Below are 16,148 nucleotides of genomic sequence, written 5' to 3'. Positions count from 1 at the left end.
AAGGAGAAACACAAGATGGTAGAGGGCCCTGCTTGTGAGAGTTACATTCTAAAGGGGAGGGGCAGACAAACAGGCATGACACAGATTAGTGTCAACAGTGAGCCAGGAGCATGGAGCCGGGGGTTAGGGTGATAGCTGGAAGGCATTGATGAAGTAGTGGGTCTTGAGAGTCCATTTGGACATTTGTAGTGAGGTGGAGAGTCTGATAGGGGTCTTGGAGGTGGGAGTGGTATGAAGTAATCAGTCAGCAGGAGAGGTGGCATGCGTTTGTTGAGCTAAGAGGGCAGATGGGTGTGAGGGCAGATGAGGTCAGAGATGTAAATGGGAAAGGATTGGGTGAGGGCTTTGTAAGTGAGTGTAAGAGTCTTTAATTGGGTTCTGAAGGGGAAAGGGAGCAAGTGTAGGGCTTGTAGGAGAGGGGAGGCAGATGTAGAATGTTTGGAGAGGAAGATGAGCCGAGCAGCAGCATTGAGGACATATTGGAGAGGAGAGAGGTGGTAGTCTGGGAGGCCAGATAAGAGGAGGTTACAGTAGTCCAGTCTGGAGATGACCAGTGAGTGGATGAGAGTTTTAGTAGCATCCAGGATAAGAAAGGGTCTGATCGTGGAAATATTTTTGAGAAGGAAGCGGGAGGACTGTGAGAGGTGCTGAATGTGTGGTTAGAAGGAGAGGGAGGAGTCCAGGATAACGCCAAGACAGTGCACTTTGGGGCTAGAGGAGATAGTTGTGCCATCAACTGATAAGGAAATTGTGGGAAGTGAGGTTATGTAGGAGGGTGGGAAGATGATCAGCTCTGTCTTCGACATGTTAAGTTTAAGAAAGTGCTGGGACATCCAGGAAGATATAGCAGAGAGACAGTTGGAGATACAAGTGAGGAAAGAGGGGGAGAGGTCAGGGGAGGAAAGGTAGATCTATGTATCATCAGCTAAGAGATGACATTGGAGGTCAAAAGAGTTCACCTAAAGAGGACATACTATATAGAGGGAGAATAGGAAGGTCCAAGAACGAGGGAGAATAGGAGAGGTCCAAGGTCAGAACCTTGGGGAACACCTACTGTTAGTAGAAGTGGCAGGGAAGTGGAGTCATGAGGGGAGACAGAAGGAACGGTCAGATTGGAAGGAGGATAACCAGGAGAGGGTAGTGTCATGTAGACCAAGGGAGTGAAGGATTTGCAGCAGGAGAGGGTGGTCCACAGTGTCAAAAGCAGCAGAGAGTTCAAGGAGAATGAGCAGGGAGTAGTGGCGCTTACATTTGGCAGCAAGGAGGTAATTGCTGAATTTTGTAAGGGCAGTTTCAGTGGAGTGGAGAGAACAGAAGTCAGACTGAAATGAGTCAAGAAGGGAGTGGGAGGAAAGAAAGGCGGTAAGCCGTTATAAACAATACACCCAAGGATTTTGGAAGCAAAAGGGAGGATAGAGAGGGGTCGGTAGTTGGAGAGTGGGTTAGGATCAAGGGTAGGTTTCATTAAGAATAGGAGAGACAAGGGCATGCTTGCATGCAGAAGGGACAGTGCCAGATGAGAGGGATTAAGGAGGTGGGCAAGATGGGAACAGGCAGAGGGAGATAGGCGGGAGGGTTTTGGGCCAAGGGTGGAGGTGGAAGGGGGGAGGACCGGATGAGGGCCATGACTTCCTCTCCAGATACTTGGGAGAAGGATGTCAGAGTTGGGAAGTTGAATGGGGAGGGGTGGGCCGGGAAAGGAGTGGATGGAGTGCTGAGGGTCTGGTGGGATATGATGTCCTGACGTATGGAGACAATTTTAAATGTAAAGTAGGTGGCAAAGTCAGGGGCAGAGAGCGAGGCGCTAAATAACATAAGATTATAAGAGATCATTCTGGAAATTCTCAGATTAATGCAATGAACAAAGAGGGCCCGATACAGAGTTGAGTATGGATCTTGCGTTATATAGCAAATGGTGCACATATCGGGCCAGCATAAGCAACTCGGAATAATATCGGGCTATTTAGAATTGTACGGATCTTAGTGACAACTCCACTTGCAACAGGACGTGTGTAACCAGGCAGTAGTCACTCTTCGGGTGAATAACGCGTTACACGAAACGCGGTATACTCAGAAGTGGGCGTGCGCAGAGATGCCTCCAACCTTCAGTTGGGTCTCTTGCAGGTGGGATGCGCTGGAGACGACCATAAGAAAGCACAGATGTGGCCATCTCTAAGTACAGGCAGAAATCCCCAATCGATATCTGAACACGGAAAAGCGGTAGCAGTTGCGTCCTCTTCACATACAACTCTCAGTCAGGCCAAGAGACTGGCATAAGATCACTTTTGCCATTAGACTCCGACATCCGCGTCACCACAACACGGATTGCCAGATAAAGATAAAGGTATGCATTGTGCAAGTGGGCAGGTGCAGTATATCCTACAGCAGAGGAGTTGTCGCTATCACTTTTATGGACCCATCAGTAAGTTCACATCTCCAAATGACAGAGCTAAGAAGCCTATGTAGTAAGACAATCCCGCAACCGCAATGAGAGCATGTAAATGTTACAGCTGGCACATCCCTGAGCTAAGGCAGCATTGTGCCCCTGACAGGGAGAGTAGGAGGCTGGTGCACATCTATTCACTAATGGTGGCTGAGATATAAAGGTGCAGAAGACAAGACAATGTTCTGGCAGAAAGCTGCGAGATGTGCTGGAGGCAATCCATGCAATGTGCAATGACTTACTGTCTGCTTCAGCTCCTCCTCCTGGCGTCACATAGGAGAGAATGGAGAAAGGAGAAGCAGGTTACACTGACAGCAGCAATACACAAACTGTACTCAGAATGGGACACAATGAGTCATATTATCATCTGATACTACACAGGCACCGTACAGTCACCAGATTAGTCCTGGAATATAGCGGAGGATACAGGATGTACAGAGACTGGTATAATGAGATTAGTCCTGGAATATAGCGGAGGATACGGGATGTACAGAGACTGGTATAATGAGATTAGTCCTGGAATATAGCGGAGGATACGGGATGTACAGAGACTGGTATAATGAGATTAGTCCTGGAATATATAGGAGGATACAGGATGTACAGAGACTGGTATAATGAGATTAGTCCTGGAATATATAGGAGGATACAGGATGTACAGAGACTGGTATAATGAGATTAGTCCTGGAATATATAGGAGGATACGGGATGTACAGAGACTGGTATAATGAGGGGATTAGTCCTGGAATATAGCGGAGGATACAGGATGTACAGAGATTGGTATAATGAGATTAGTCCTGGAATATATAGGAGGATACGGGATGTACAGAGACTGGTATAATGAGGGGATTAGTTCTGGAATATAGCGGAGGATACAGGATGTACAGAGACTGGTATAATGAGATTAGTCCTGGAATATAGCGGAGGATACAGGATGTACAGAGACTGGTATAATGAGATTAGTCCTGGAATATATAGGAGGATACGGGATGTACAGAGACTGGTATAATGAGGGGATTAGTCCAGGAATATAGAGGAGGATACAGGATGTACAGAGACTGGTATAATGAGGGAATTAGTCCTGGAATATAGAGGAGGATACAGGATGTACAGAGGCTGGTATAATGAGGGGATTAGTCCTGGAATATAGCGGAGGATACAGGATGTACAGAGACTGGTATAATGAGGAGATTAGTCCTGGAATATAGCAGAGGATACAGGATGTACAGAGATAGGTAAAATGAGGAGATTAGTCCTGGAATATAGCAGAGGATACAGGATGTACAGAGACTGGTATAATGAGGGGGTTAGTCCTGGAATATAGCGGAGGATACAGGATGTACAGAGACTGGTATAATGGGGATATTAGTCCTGGAATATAGCGGAGGATACAGGATGTACAGAGATTGGTATAATGAGGGGATTAGTCCTGGAATATAGCGGAGGATAGGGGATGTACAGAGACTGGTATAATGAGGAGATTAGTCCTGGAATATAGCGGAGGATACAGGATGTACAGAGATTGGTATAATGAGGGGATTAGTCCTGGAATATAGCGGAGGATACGGGATGTACAGAGACTGGTATAATGAGGATATTAGTCCTGGAATATAGCGGAGGATACAGGATGTACAGAGATTGGTATAATGAGGGGATTAGTCCTGGAATATAGCGGAGGATACAGGATGTACAGAGACTGGTATAATGAGGGGATTAGTCCTGGAATATATCTGAGGATACAGGATGTACAGAGACTAGTATAATGAGGAGATTAGTCCTGGAATATAGCGGAGGATACAGGATGTACAGAGACTGGTATAATGAGGAGATTAGTCCTGGAATATATCTGAGGATACGGGATGTACAGAGACTGGTATAATGAGGAGATTAGTCCTGGAATATATCTGAGGATACAGGATGTACAGAGATTGGTATAATGAGGGGATTAGTCCTGGAATATATCGGAGGATACAAGATGTACAGAGACTGGTATAATGAGGATATTAGTCCTGGAATATATCTGAAGATACGGGATGTACAGAGACTGGTATAATGAGGAGATTAGTCCTGGAATATAGCGGAGGATACGGGATGTACAGAGACTGGTATAATGAGGAGATTAGTCCTGGAATATAGCGGAGGATACAGGATGTACAGAGACTGGTATAATGAGGAGATTAGTCCTGGAATATAGCGGAGGATACAGGATGTACAGAGACTGGTATAATGAGGAGATTAGTCCTGGAATATATCTGAGGATACGGGATGTACAGAGACTGGTATAATGAGGAGATTAGTCCTGGAATATAGCGGAGGATACAGGATGTACAGAGACTGGTATAATGAGGAGATTAGTCCTGGAATATAGCGGAGGATACGGGATGTACAGAGACTGGTATAATGAGGGGATTAGTCCTGGAATATAGCGGAGGATACAGGATGTACAGAGACTGGTATAATGAGATTAGTCCTGTAATATAGCGGAGGATACGGGATGTACAGAGACTGGTATAATGAGGAGATTAGTCCTGGAATATATCTGAGGATACGGGATGTACAGAGACTGGTATAATGAGGATATTAGTCCTGGAATATAGCGGAGGATAAAGGATGTACAGAGACTGGTATAATGAGGAGATTAGTCCTGGAATATATCGGAGGATACAAGATGTACAGAGACTGGTATAATGAGGGGATTAGTCCTGGAATATAGCGGAGGATACAGGATGTACAGAGACTGGTATAATGAGGATATTAGTCCTGGAATATAGCGGAGAATACAGGATGTACAGAGACTGGTATAATGAGGATATTAGTCCTGGAATATAGCAGAGGATACAGGATGTACAGAGACTGGTATAATGAGGGGGTTAGTCCTGGAATATAGCGGAGGATACGGGATGTACAGAGACTGGTATAATGAGGGGAATAGTCCAGGAATATATAAGAGGATACAGGATGTACAGAGACTGGTATAATGAGGGGATTAGTCCTGGAATATAGCGGAGGATACGGGATGTACAGAGACTGGTATAATGAGGATATTAGTCCAGGAATATAGCTGAGGATACAGGATGTACAGAGACTGGTATAATGAGGATATTAGTCCTGGAATATAGCAGAGGATACAGGATGTACAGAGACTGGTATAATGAGGGGATTAGTCCTGGAATATATCGGAGGATACAGGATGTACAGAGACTGGTATAATGAGGGGATTAGTCCTGGAATATATCGGAGGATACAGGATGTACAGAGACTGGTATAATGAGGAGATTAGTCCTGGAATATAGCGGAGGATAGGGGATGTACAGAGACTGGTATAATGAGGAGATTAGTCCTGGAATATAGCAGAGGATAGGGGATGTACAGAGACTGGTATAATGAGGGGGTTTGTCCTGTAATATAGCAGAGGATACAGGATGTACAGAGACTGGTATAATGAGATTAGTCCTGGAATATATCGGAGGATACAGGATGTACAGAGACTGGTATAATGAGGAGATTAGTCCTTGAATATGAGTTGAGTCCGCTGGTCCACCTGATCACGCCACTGATGGGTAAACACTACTTTGCATTGCTTGATGACCATTTGCAGCCCTTCATGGATTTAATTCCACTTGTGGAATCGACGCCACGTCGAGTTGCTGCACTTTACTGGGCTAGAGGGGGTCCTACACAGGGCCGCCATCAGGGGGTGACCGCCGAGCCTCAAATCCCAGAGAGAGCAGAGACAGAGGGGCTGCACCGGCAGCCATGGATCATTGATACAACTGCTGCATTTCAAATATGGTCATGGTACAGGCTGCGAGCCAGCCAGAGCTCGCGGACCAGCAGCCAATCAGGAGTAGCCGCAGCGGCCGCTGCTGATTCGCTGCCACTCCGCGAGATTCGACTGGCTCGCGGCTGGTGCCATATTTGACATGCTGGTGGGTGCAGCACAGTGCTTCTACTGCAAGTCGGGCCCCCCTCTCCATATTTGATTTTGAAATGCCGTCCGTGCTGATGCTGGCTGGCTGCGCCAGCGTGGCCAATTGAAGAAATGCTAAAAGAGGTACTACATAGTCCATGACCTTGCCCTGTGCGCCCCCACCTGTTCCAGCTAGCCCTCCCTGCACTGTGCATTTCCCCTAGTTCAAGCTGCCATCCCTGCCCCCCCCAGTCCAGACAGCCTTCTTGCCCTGTGCCTCCCCTGCCAGTCCAGTCAGCCCTCCCTGCCCTGTGCATCTAGCCCCCTAATCCAGCCAGTCATCCCTGTCCTGCCCCCCCCACCAGTCCAGCCAGCCTGCCCTGCCCCCTCATAGTCGAGCCAGCCTTCCCTGCCCCCCCAGTCGAGCCAGCCTTCCCTGCCCCCCCAGTCGAGCCAGCCTTCCCTGCCCCCCCAGTCCAGCCAGTCTTCAGAGAAGCCACACCCCCTTTTCATGCCTTCGATGCGCGGAACAACTCCCTCCAGCCGCACCAGGTGTTATACACGCACTGTAAGTGATGCCTCTGCCTCCCCCTCCCCAGTCCAGCCAGCCTTCCATGCCCCCTGCCCATTATATTTAATATATAGTTTGTCATAAAAGGTCAGCACTCGCTTAAGTATAGCCAATATACTGGGGTGCTACATCAATGCTCAGTCTGGAGCCAATCCATAGACGAAAAATATAATATAGTGTAGGGGTGCACTCCCCTCATTATACCAAAAACTTTAGACGTTTCGGTCCTCTTTGGACCTTTGTCAAGGCACTTTGCCTTGACAAAGGTCCAAAGAGGATCGAAACGTCTAAAGTTTTTGTATCATGACAGAATAAAGATTTTTTTAAAAAGAGCTTTGGAAGACTGGTGAGTGCACCCCTCCACTATAATATATATATATATATATATATATATATATATATATATATATATATATATATATATATATATATATACACATATACAGTCAGGTCCATAAATATTGGGACATTTACAGAATTTTCATATTTTGGCCTCTATTCACCACCACAATGGTTTTGAAATGAAACAAACAGGATGTACTTTACCTGCAGACTTTCAGATTTAATTTGAGGGTAATTACATCCAAATCAGGTGAACGGTGTAGGAATTACAACGGTTTCTATATGTGCCTCCCACTTTATAAGGGGCCAAAAGTAATGGGACAAACTAAACAATCCTAAATCTAACTTTCACTGTTTAATACTTTGTTGCAAATCCTTTGCAGGCAATTACAGCCTGAAGTCTGGAACACATAGACATCACCAGACACTGGGTTTCATCCCTGGTGATGCTCTGCCAGGCCTCTACTGCAAATGTCTTCAGTTCCTGCTTGTTCTTGGGGCATTTTCCCTTCAGTTTTGTTTTCATCAAGTGAAATACATGCTCAATCGGATTCAGGTCAGAGGATTGACTTGGCCATTGCATGACATTCCACTTTTTAGCCTTAAAAAACTCTTTGGTTGCTTTTGCAGTATGCTTCGGGTCATTGTCCATCTGCACTGTGAAGCGCTGTCCAATGAGTTCTGAAGCATTTGACTGAATATGAGCATATAATATTGCCCGAAACACTTCAGAATTCATTCTGCTGCTTTTGTCAGCAGTCACATCATCAATAAATACAAGGGAACCAGTTCCATTGGCAGCCATACATGCCCACGCCATGACACTACCACCACCATGCTTCACTGATGAGGTGGTATGTTTTGGATCATGAGCAGTTCCTTTCCTTCTCTTCTCTTCCCATCACTCTGGTACAAGTTGATCTTTGTCTCATCTGTCAATAGGATGTTGTTCCAGAACTGTAATGGCTTTTTTAGATGTTGTTTGGCAAACTCTAATCTGGTCTTCCTGTTTTTGTGGCTCACCAATGGTTTACATCTTGTGGTGAACCCACTATATTCACTCTTGTGAAGTCTTCTCTTGATTGTTGACTTTGACACATATACATCTACCTCCTGGAGAGTGTTCTTGATTTGGCCAACTGTTGTGAAGGGGTTTTTCTTCACCAGGGAAATAAATATTTTGTCATCCACCACAGTTGTTTTTCGTGGTCTTCCGGGTCTTTTGGTGTTGCTGAGCTCTCTGGTGCGTTCTTTCTTTTTAAGAATGTTCCAAACAGTTGATTTGGCCACACCTAATGTTTTTGCTATCTCTCTGATGGGTTTGTTTTGATTTTTCAGCCTAATGATGGCTTGCTTCACTGATAGTGACAGCTCTTTGGATCTCATATTGAGAGTTGACAGCAACTGATTCCAAATGCAAATGTCACACTTAGAATCAACTCCAGACCTTTTACCTGCTTAAATGATAATGAAATAACGAGGGAATAGCCCACACCTGTTGATAGTCCCATTACTTTTGGCCCCTTAAAAAGTGGGAGGCACATATAGAAACCGTTGTAATTCCTACACCGTTCACCTGATTTGGATGTAATTACCCTCAAATTAAATCTGAAAGTCTGCAGTTAAAGTACATCTTGTTTGTTTCGTTTCAAAACCATTGTGGTGGTGAATAGAGGCCAAAATCTGAAAATTCTGTCAATGTCCCAATATTTATGGACCTGAATATATATATATATATATATATATATCCTTGCTTTTATATCCGTTATATTGTGCAGGCACCGGGCAAGATAACACTGTTTCTTGAAGAAGTCTGATACTCAGACAAAAAGCGTTGAAGGTTCCTTTTACTCTACCTTTCATGAACTTACCATTTTTAACCAGATAAGCCGTTTTTGTTTTTTATTATTTTTTGTGATGTTTTAGTTATCTTATTTACTTGTTAAAAAAAGCTTCTATTATGTGTATATGTGGCCTCTACATGCACATTGCCCTATATGTTTAGGTCTTGCCTTAATAAAAATAGTTTTAAAAAAATTTTAAAAAATAAATACTCCAATGAAATTCCTTCTTTATATTTATATATTTATATATATATATATATATATATATATATATATATATATATATATAAATTTAAGTAGGACATTAAGAATTTTAGGGGTTAGGAATTTAGTCACATTGTTGTATTTTATGCACATTGCACTTTAACTATTCTATTGTTTGAATTTTGGAACTTTAGTTCCTACATATACACACACAAGGTATACAAGCACGCTGGGCGCTCGAGTTCAGTTCTATTTTTTTTTTTATTTCTTCACTAGTGACAGACTACCACTGTTACATTGTGTAACTCCACCCACTTGACCTTCCTATTGTGACAGTACCGGACGCACAATTTCTGATGGCAGCCGTGGTCCTACATCGCATCTATCCCACGAGTTTTGGAACATCAGTGTAATTAGGAGTGTAGGAATAGTCCTCAGTGACGGTGATGTAGTGATAATTATTGGGGTGCCTTTCTCATGAGTTTCAGGGACCAGGACGACTGTGCAGCACGGTGTTACCAAGATACACAGTTACTGGCTCTATCTTACTCTATTCCCAAATCTGAATCAGGCTGTAAGTAACTCTACAGCCTGAGTGCCTATAGCCAACAGTGAATGGCTCTGCCGGTTACCGCTGTGGGGCATACTTCCCTGGCGAGGTGTGGGTGCAGGTGATTCCCACAGAAGGGAAGGACAATGCAAATCCCTACTGTGCTACTGAGAGAACAACCCCACCTGAAGTTGCAGGGAACATACAAACTCTTGAAGTTATTCAATACACCATGCCATAGGAGTGACATACAGTATACTTGTCGGCAGCATAATCGCGGCATCATTATGTTAAATAGATCTAATTAGACCATTTTGGCTCTGTTGGCAGTAGAACTATGAATATGCTGCTTACAGTTGCCAACAGCGTTAAATGCTGTAATTAGATTATTCTCACATAGTGGTGCCGGGATTATGCTGGCTGTCTGCAGTGCGCTTGTCCACATCTTCATCACATCGCTGTTGTCACCATAAATGAACTAATAGGTAAGGATATGAAATAGTATATGCTATTATTATGACCCCCGCGCTCTGTGTATGTGTGTATTATATATATATATATATTATATATACACATACCACCACAATAGTCTACCGTGCCAATCAATGAAGGGAATAATTAGCGGCAGTGTCTGTCCCAGTGACGTGCGGCAGGACATACACTGGGTAATTTATTGAGAAGCCATTTAACCGAGCATATTGTTTTTTTGGACTGTGGCAGAACCATATGCAAATTAGGCGAGGACGTACAAACCCCACACATGTAGCGTCTTTGTCAGGACGGAACCCATGGGACAGTGCTGTGAGTCAATGTCACCACTGAGGTGGTCTGTCCTAAATACTACTATTGTATCCAACCCAGAGGAGAAAATCCATAGCCCGTCTGTCTATTGTGTGCAGCACTACCTACACACGCTGTAGCCTCCGTCACACACTACAACAGCCTCGGTCACACACAACAGCAGCCTCGGTCACACACCACAATAGCCTCGGTCACACACCACAACAGCAGCCTCGGTCACACACCACAACAGCAGCCTCGGTCACACACCACAACAGCAGCCTCGGTCGCACACAACAACAGCCTCGGTCACACACAACAACAGCCTCGGTCACACACCACAACAGCCTCGGTCACACACCACAACAGCCTCGGTCACACACCACAACAGCCTCGGTCACACACCACAGCAGCCTCGGTCACACACCACAACAGCCTCGGTCACACACCACAACAGCTTCGGTCACACACCACAACAGCCTTGGTCACACACGACAGCAGCCTCGGTCACACACGACAGCAGCCTCGGTCACACACCACAACAGCCTCGGTCACACACCACAACAGCCTCGGTCACACACAACAGCAGCCTCGGTCACACACCACAACAGCAGCCTCGGTCACACACCACAACAGCAGCCTCGGTCGCACACAACAACAGCCTCGGTCACACACAACAACAGCCTCGGTCACACACCACAACAGCCTCGGTCACACACCACAACAGCCTCGGTCACACACCACAACAGCCTCGGTCACACACCACAGCAGCCTCGGTCACACACCACAACAGCCTCGGTCACACACCACAACAGCTTCGGTCACACACCACAACAGCCTCGGTCACACACGACAGCAGCCTCGGTCACACACGACAGCAGCCTCGGTCACACACCACAACAGCCTCGGTCACACACCACAACAGCCTCGGTCACACACAACAGCAGCCTCGGTCACACACCACAACAGCTTCGGTCACACACCACAACAGCCTCGGTCACACACGACAGCAGCCTCGGTCACACACGACAGCAGCCTCGGTCACACACCACAGCAGCCTCGGTCACACACCACAGCAGCCTCGGTCACACACCACAGCAGCCTCGGTCACACACCACAGCAGCCTCGGTCACACACAACAACAGCCTCGGTCACACACAACAACAGCCTCGGTCACACACAACAACAGCCTCGGTCACACACCACAACAGCCTCGGTCACACACCACAACAGTCTCGGTCACACACCACAACAGCCTCGGTCACACACCACAACAGCCTCGGTCACACACCACAGCAGCCTCGGTCACACACCACAGCAGCCTCGGTCACACACCACAGCAGCCTCGGTCACACACCACAGCAGCCTCGGTCACATACCACAGCAGCCTCGGTCACACACCACAACAGCCTCGGTCACACACGACAGCAGCCTCGGTCACACACCACAACAGCTTCGGTCACACACCACAACAGCCTCGGTCACACACGACAGCAGCCTCGGTCACACACCACAACAGCCTCGGTCACACACCACAACAGCCTCGGTCACACACCAGAACAGCCTCGGTCACACACCACAGCAGCCTCGGTCACACACAACAGCAGCCTCGGTCACACACCACAACAGCTTCGGTCACACACCACAACAGCCTCGGTCACACACGACAGCAGCCTCGGTCACACACCACAACAGCCTCGGTCACACACCACAACAGCCTCGGTCACACACCAGAACAGCCTCGGTCACACACCACAGCAGCCTCGGTCACACACAACAGCAGCCTCGGTCACACACCACAACAGCTTCGGTCACACACCACAACAGCCTCGGTCACACACGACAGCAGCCTCGGTCACACACCACAGCAGCCTCGGTCACACACCACAGCAGCCTCGGTCACACACCACAGCAGCCTCGGTCACACACAACACCAGCCTCGGTCACACACAACAACAGCCTCGGTCACACACCACAACAGCCTCGGTCACACACCACAACAGCCTCGGTCACACACCACAACAGCCTCGGTCACACACCACAACAGCCTCGGTCACACACCACAACAGCCTCGGTCACACACAACAGCAGCCTCGGTCACACACTACAACAGCAGCCTCGGTCACACACTACAACAGCAGCCTCGGTCACACACTACAACAGCAGCCTCGGTCACACACAACAGCAGCCTCGGTCACTCACCACAACAGCCTCGGTCACACACAACAACAGCCTCGGTCACACACCACAACAGCCTCGGTCACACACCACAACAGCCTCGGTCACACACCACAACAGCCTCGGTCACACACCACAACAGCCTCGGTGACACATAACAGCAGCCTCGTTCACACACAACAGCAGCCTCGTTCACACACAACAGCAGCCTCACCTTAAGCAGCTTCATCAGTCCTTCCAGCTGTACCATGAGTTCCCTCCGACTCTCCTGCAGAGCTGACATTCTCTGCTCCAGCTCATCTTTCCTCTGTCTGCATAGAGAGGACAGGTTGAATGCTTGTGCATTAGAAGATCACTATCAGTGGTGTAATGCAGGGTCTAAATAAATACGGTTACTATATTCAGCATGGGGGCTACAGACAGGACAGCAGCCCACTGGTACTTAGCAGCAGACGGACTACTCAACCCAGGCAGCAGGTTACAGATTCCGCTGGGGCGGTTACAACCTTGATTGATGCGCTGGAAACAGCGTACACAGGCTAAGCAATTTAATATATTATATATATGATGCTCCTACTACGCCTGTCATCCTCGTGTACTGTTATTTCTCACACGCTCACTGTTTGGTGACATTGCTAAGTATGGCGTATAGAGGGCGTTGCTCAGGACAGAGCACTCCTACACCGCATTAGTACTGTTACTCCTCCCCCACTGATACCTCACCCAGCAGAAGCATTTCCTCGGATTGCAGACAGGTGATTTATCATACGGGGCAGCCTGTGCGTTTTACTCTCTTCTCTCCCAGGGCACTAATATTGGTGAGTGGTAAGTGGAGGTTGGGCCATAGACCACCTTCAGCCACCACCACGCTCCTGACGTAGGTTTCTCCAGGCCCCCGCCATCCCCGCCTCAGGGCTGTGTGATGGACAGTGAGGGAGCATTTGGGGGAGATAACAGCCCCTTCTATGTAGGCTCTTGTTACTGTCCGGAGCCTTGCTTCCCTTGGGGTTCAGCTACTTCTGTTCTGCTGTCAGATTCTGGAGACGGGTCGTCCGTTTGCCCCTGTCCGGATGGCAGGCCGGACCTGTGTACTCTAGCTAGCTCAGGATATTGGGCTGATGGGACAGAGAGGCTTGGAGTTCTAGCACAGAAGCTTTGCTGCCTATATTTTAGTGGAACACAGGGGGTCCTGCAGCTACTAACCCGTAAGGGTGACTTTGGGATGCCCTCATAGATAACAGTGTCCCCTGAACTCTTAGATAACAGTGTCCCCTGAACTCGTAGATAACAGTGTCCCCTGAACTCGTAGATAAGTGTCCCCTGAACTCGTAGATAACAGTGTTCCCTGAACTCGTAGATAACAGTGTCACCTGAACTCGTAGATAACAGTGTCCCCTGAACTCGTAGATAACAGTGTCTCCTGAACTCATAGATAACAGTGTCCCCTGAACTCATAGATAACAGTGTCCCCTGAACTTATAGATAACAGTGTCCCCTGAACTCGTAGATAACAGTGTCCCCTGAAGCCATAGATAACAGTGTCCCCTGAAGTCATAGATAACAGTGTCCCCTGAACTCATAGATAACAGTGTCCCCTGAACTCGTAGATAACAGTGTCCCCTGAACTCGTAGATAACAGTGTCCCCTGAACTCGTAGATAACAGTGTCCCCTGAACTCGTAGATAAGTGTCCCCTGAACTCGTAGATAACAGTGTCCCCTGAACTCATAGATAACAGTATCCCCTGAACTCATAGATAACAGTGTCCCCTGAACTCATAGATAACAGTGTCCCCTGAACTCATAGATAACAGTATCCCCTGAACTCATAGATAACAGTGTCCCCTGAACTCATAGATAACAGTGTCCCCTGAACTCATAGATAACAGTGTCCCATGAACTCATAGATAACAGTATCCCCTGAACTCATAGATAACAGTGTCCCCTGAACTCATAGATAACAGTGTCCCCTGAACTCATAGATAACAGTATCCCCTGAACTCATAGATAACAGTGTCCCCTGAACTCATAGATAACAGTGCCCCCTGAACTGGATGAATGAGAAAACAGGATTTTTGCACTTCCCGCAAATTAGTTTTTTCTGAATCCATATGCGGGATATTGTGTTCCCACCCGTTATCTATTACCGTCTCATTGTTACATGCCATGCTGTGGGCTTTAACACCACTTTCATGTTGGGGTATAAGTAGGGGGGGGACTAACAGTACAAGAGTCCTGAGAAGCGCCCTCTATACCGCATACATAACGGTAGAGCTATTATTTCAGCTGAATGTCCTTCTATGTACATGACATGAAAGTCTGCATGTAGCACGAATGCTCTGAGACACCTATATCAGTGGCGGAGGATGCGAGGATGACACATATTACACATGACATTGCTGTATGAGGGGTAATGGCTGCACTGTGACATGTAGGTCAGCTATAGATGATTTGCTGAGGACTTTTGTCTCCTCTGGCTTACCGTAGCAGTCGGAGTTCTGCCAGCAGCGTGGGGTTCTGCTGAGCCTTCTCAGGGGTGGGCTGGGAGGCCTGCTCGTGCTCTAGACGCAGGCGCTGGATCTCCTGCAGGATCTCTCTGTAATAAGAATACATAGGAGGAGACATTGGTTACTGTGAGGGACGTTATGCTGCCTGTGTATGGGCAGGTCTCGGGTATACTATACAGAAAGCTCGGGGCTCTGCGTTTTCACCATCTGTGGCTTCTCCCTTATATGGAGCAGCCTGCCGGAAACAGAGCTCAGCGGCCGCTCCCAGGACCCTCGCTGACAGGTGACCGACCGAGACACTGATGCAAGGTCAATGAGCGGCGGTCACTGATGTGCCAAGGGGCTGCCGATGCCATATAGCCTGTGACGGGGTACCATAGGTAGCAACGCATTGTGAGATGGTCACACCGAGCTCTCCGTACCTCCAGGAGGACAATGACAGATGCAGGACAAACGTGGTACCTGCCCCTATGTATGAGTGCTCTGATTGAAGAGACACCTCTTTCCGGAAAACAATGAATTGGAGTTTGCACAGGGATGCCAGCGATGAGACCTCCTTAATGCCTTTCTACAGGCGTATAATGACAGCGGGACGGGTATGGGATGCATCCCGATAGGGTTAGGATAGAGTTTGCTATCGTCAGTATCCTTAGTGCCTAACCCTAACCCTGCCCCTGACCCCAGTACTTACCGTCGGGATAACGGTGCTGGGATTCTGACAGGTGTTGGGATTCCGGCACGGCGTTCTAAGCGCCAGCACCCCACACGTTGGAATTTTTACCAGTGATGGGACAATAAGCACCCTAGGGGCACATCACCTGTAT

At 47.5% G+C, this 16,148-nt stretch overlaps 1 protein-coding gene across 3 annotated transcripts in view; it reads right to left on the bottom strand.

The window, feature by feature from the left end:
- Positions 1-16,148, bottom strand: part of LOC148504042 (dystrobrevin beta-like) — a 64,028-nt gene that overhangs the window by 24,410 nt on the left and 23,470 nt on the right. For 2 of the 3 annotated variants that reach the window (XM_088448873.1, XM_088448874.1), the window contains exons 5-7: positions 15,300-15,413; positions 13,034-13,130; positions 2,686-2,706 (exon numbers count right to left, since the gene is read on the bottom strand). In XM_088448873.1, coding sequence (XP_088304999.1) covers positions 2,686-2,706; positions 13,034-13,130; positions 15,300-15,413 — 232 coding nt within the window. The remainder of the gene's footprint in view (positions 1-2,685; positions 2,707-13,033; positions 13,131-15,299; positions 15,414-16,148) is intronic. The other variant, XM_088448875.1, reaches the window with a different exon arrangement.

The sequence above is a fragment of the Taudactylus pleione genome, unplaced genomic scaffold (genome assembly GCF_031769625.1).
Source record: "Taudactylus pleione unplaced genomic scaffold, aTauple2 ptg000470l, whole genome shotgun sequence".
Lineage (NCBI taxonomy): Eukaryota > Metazoa > Chordata > Amphibia > Anura > Myobatrachidae > Taudactylus > Taudactylus pleione.
The sequence above is the reverse complement of the archived record's forward strand: the minus strand, read 5'-3'. Positions and strand labels throughout refer to the sequence as shown.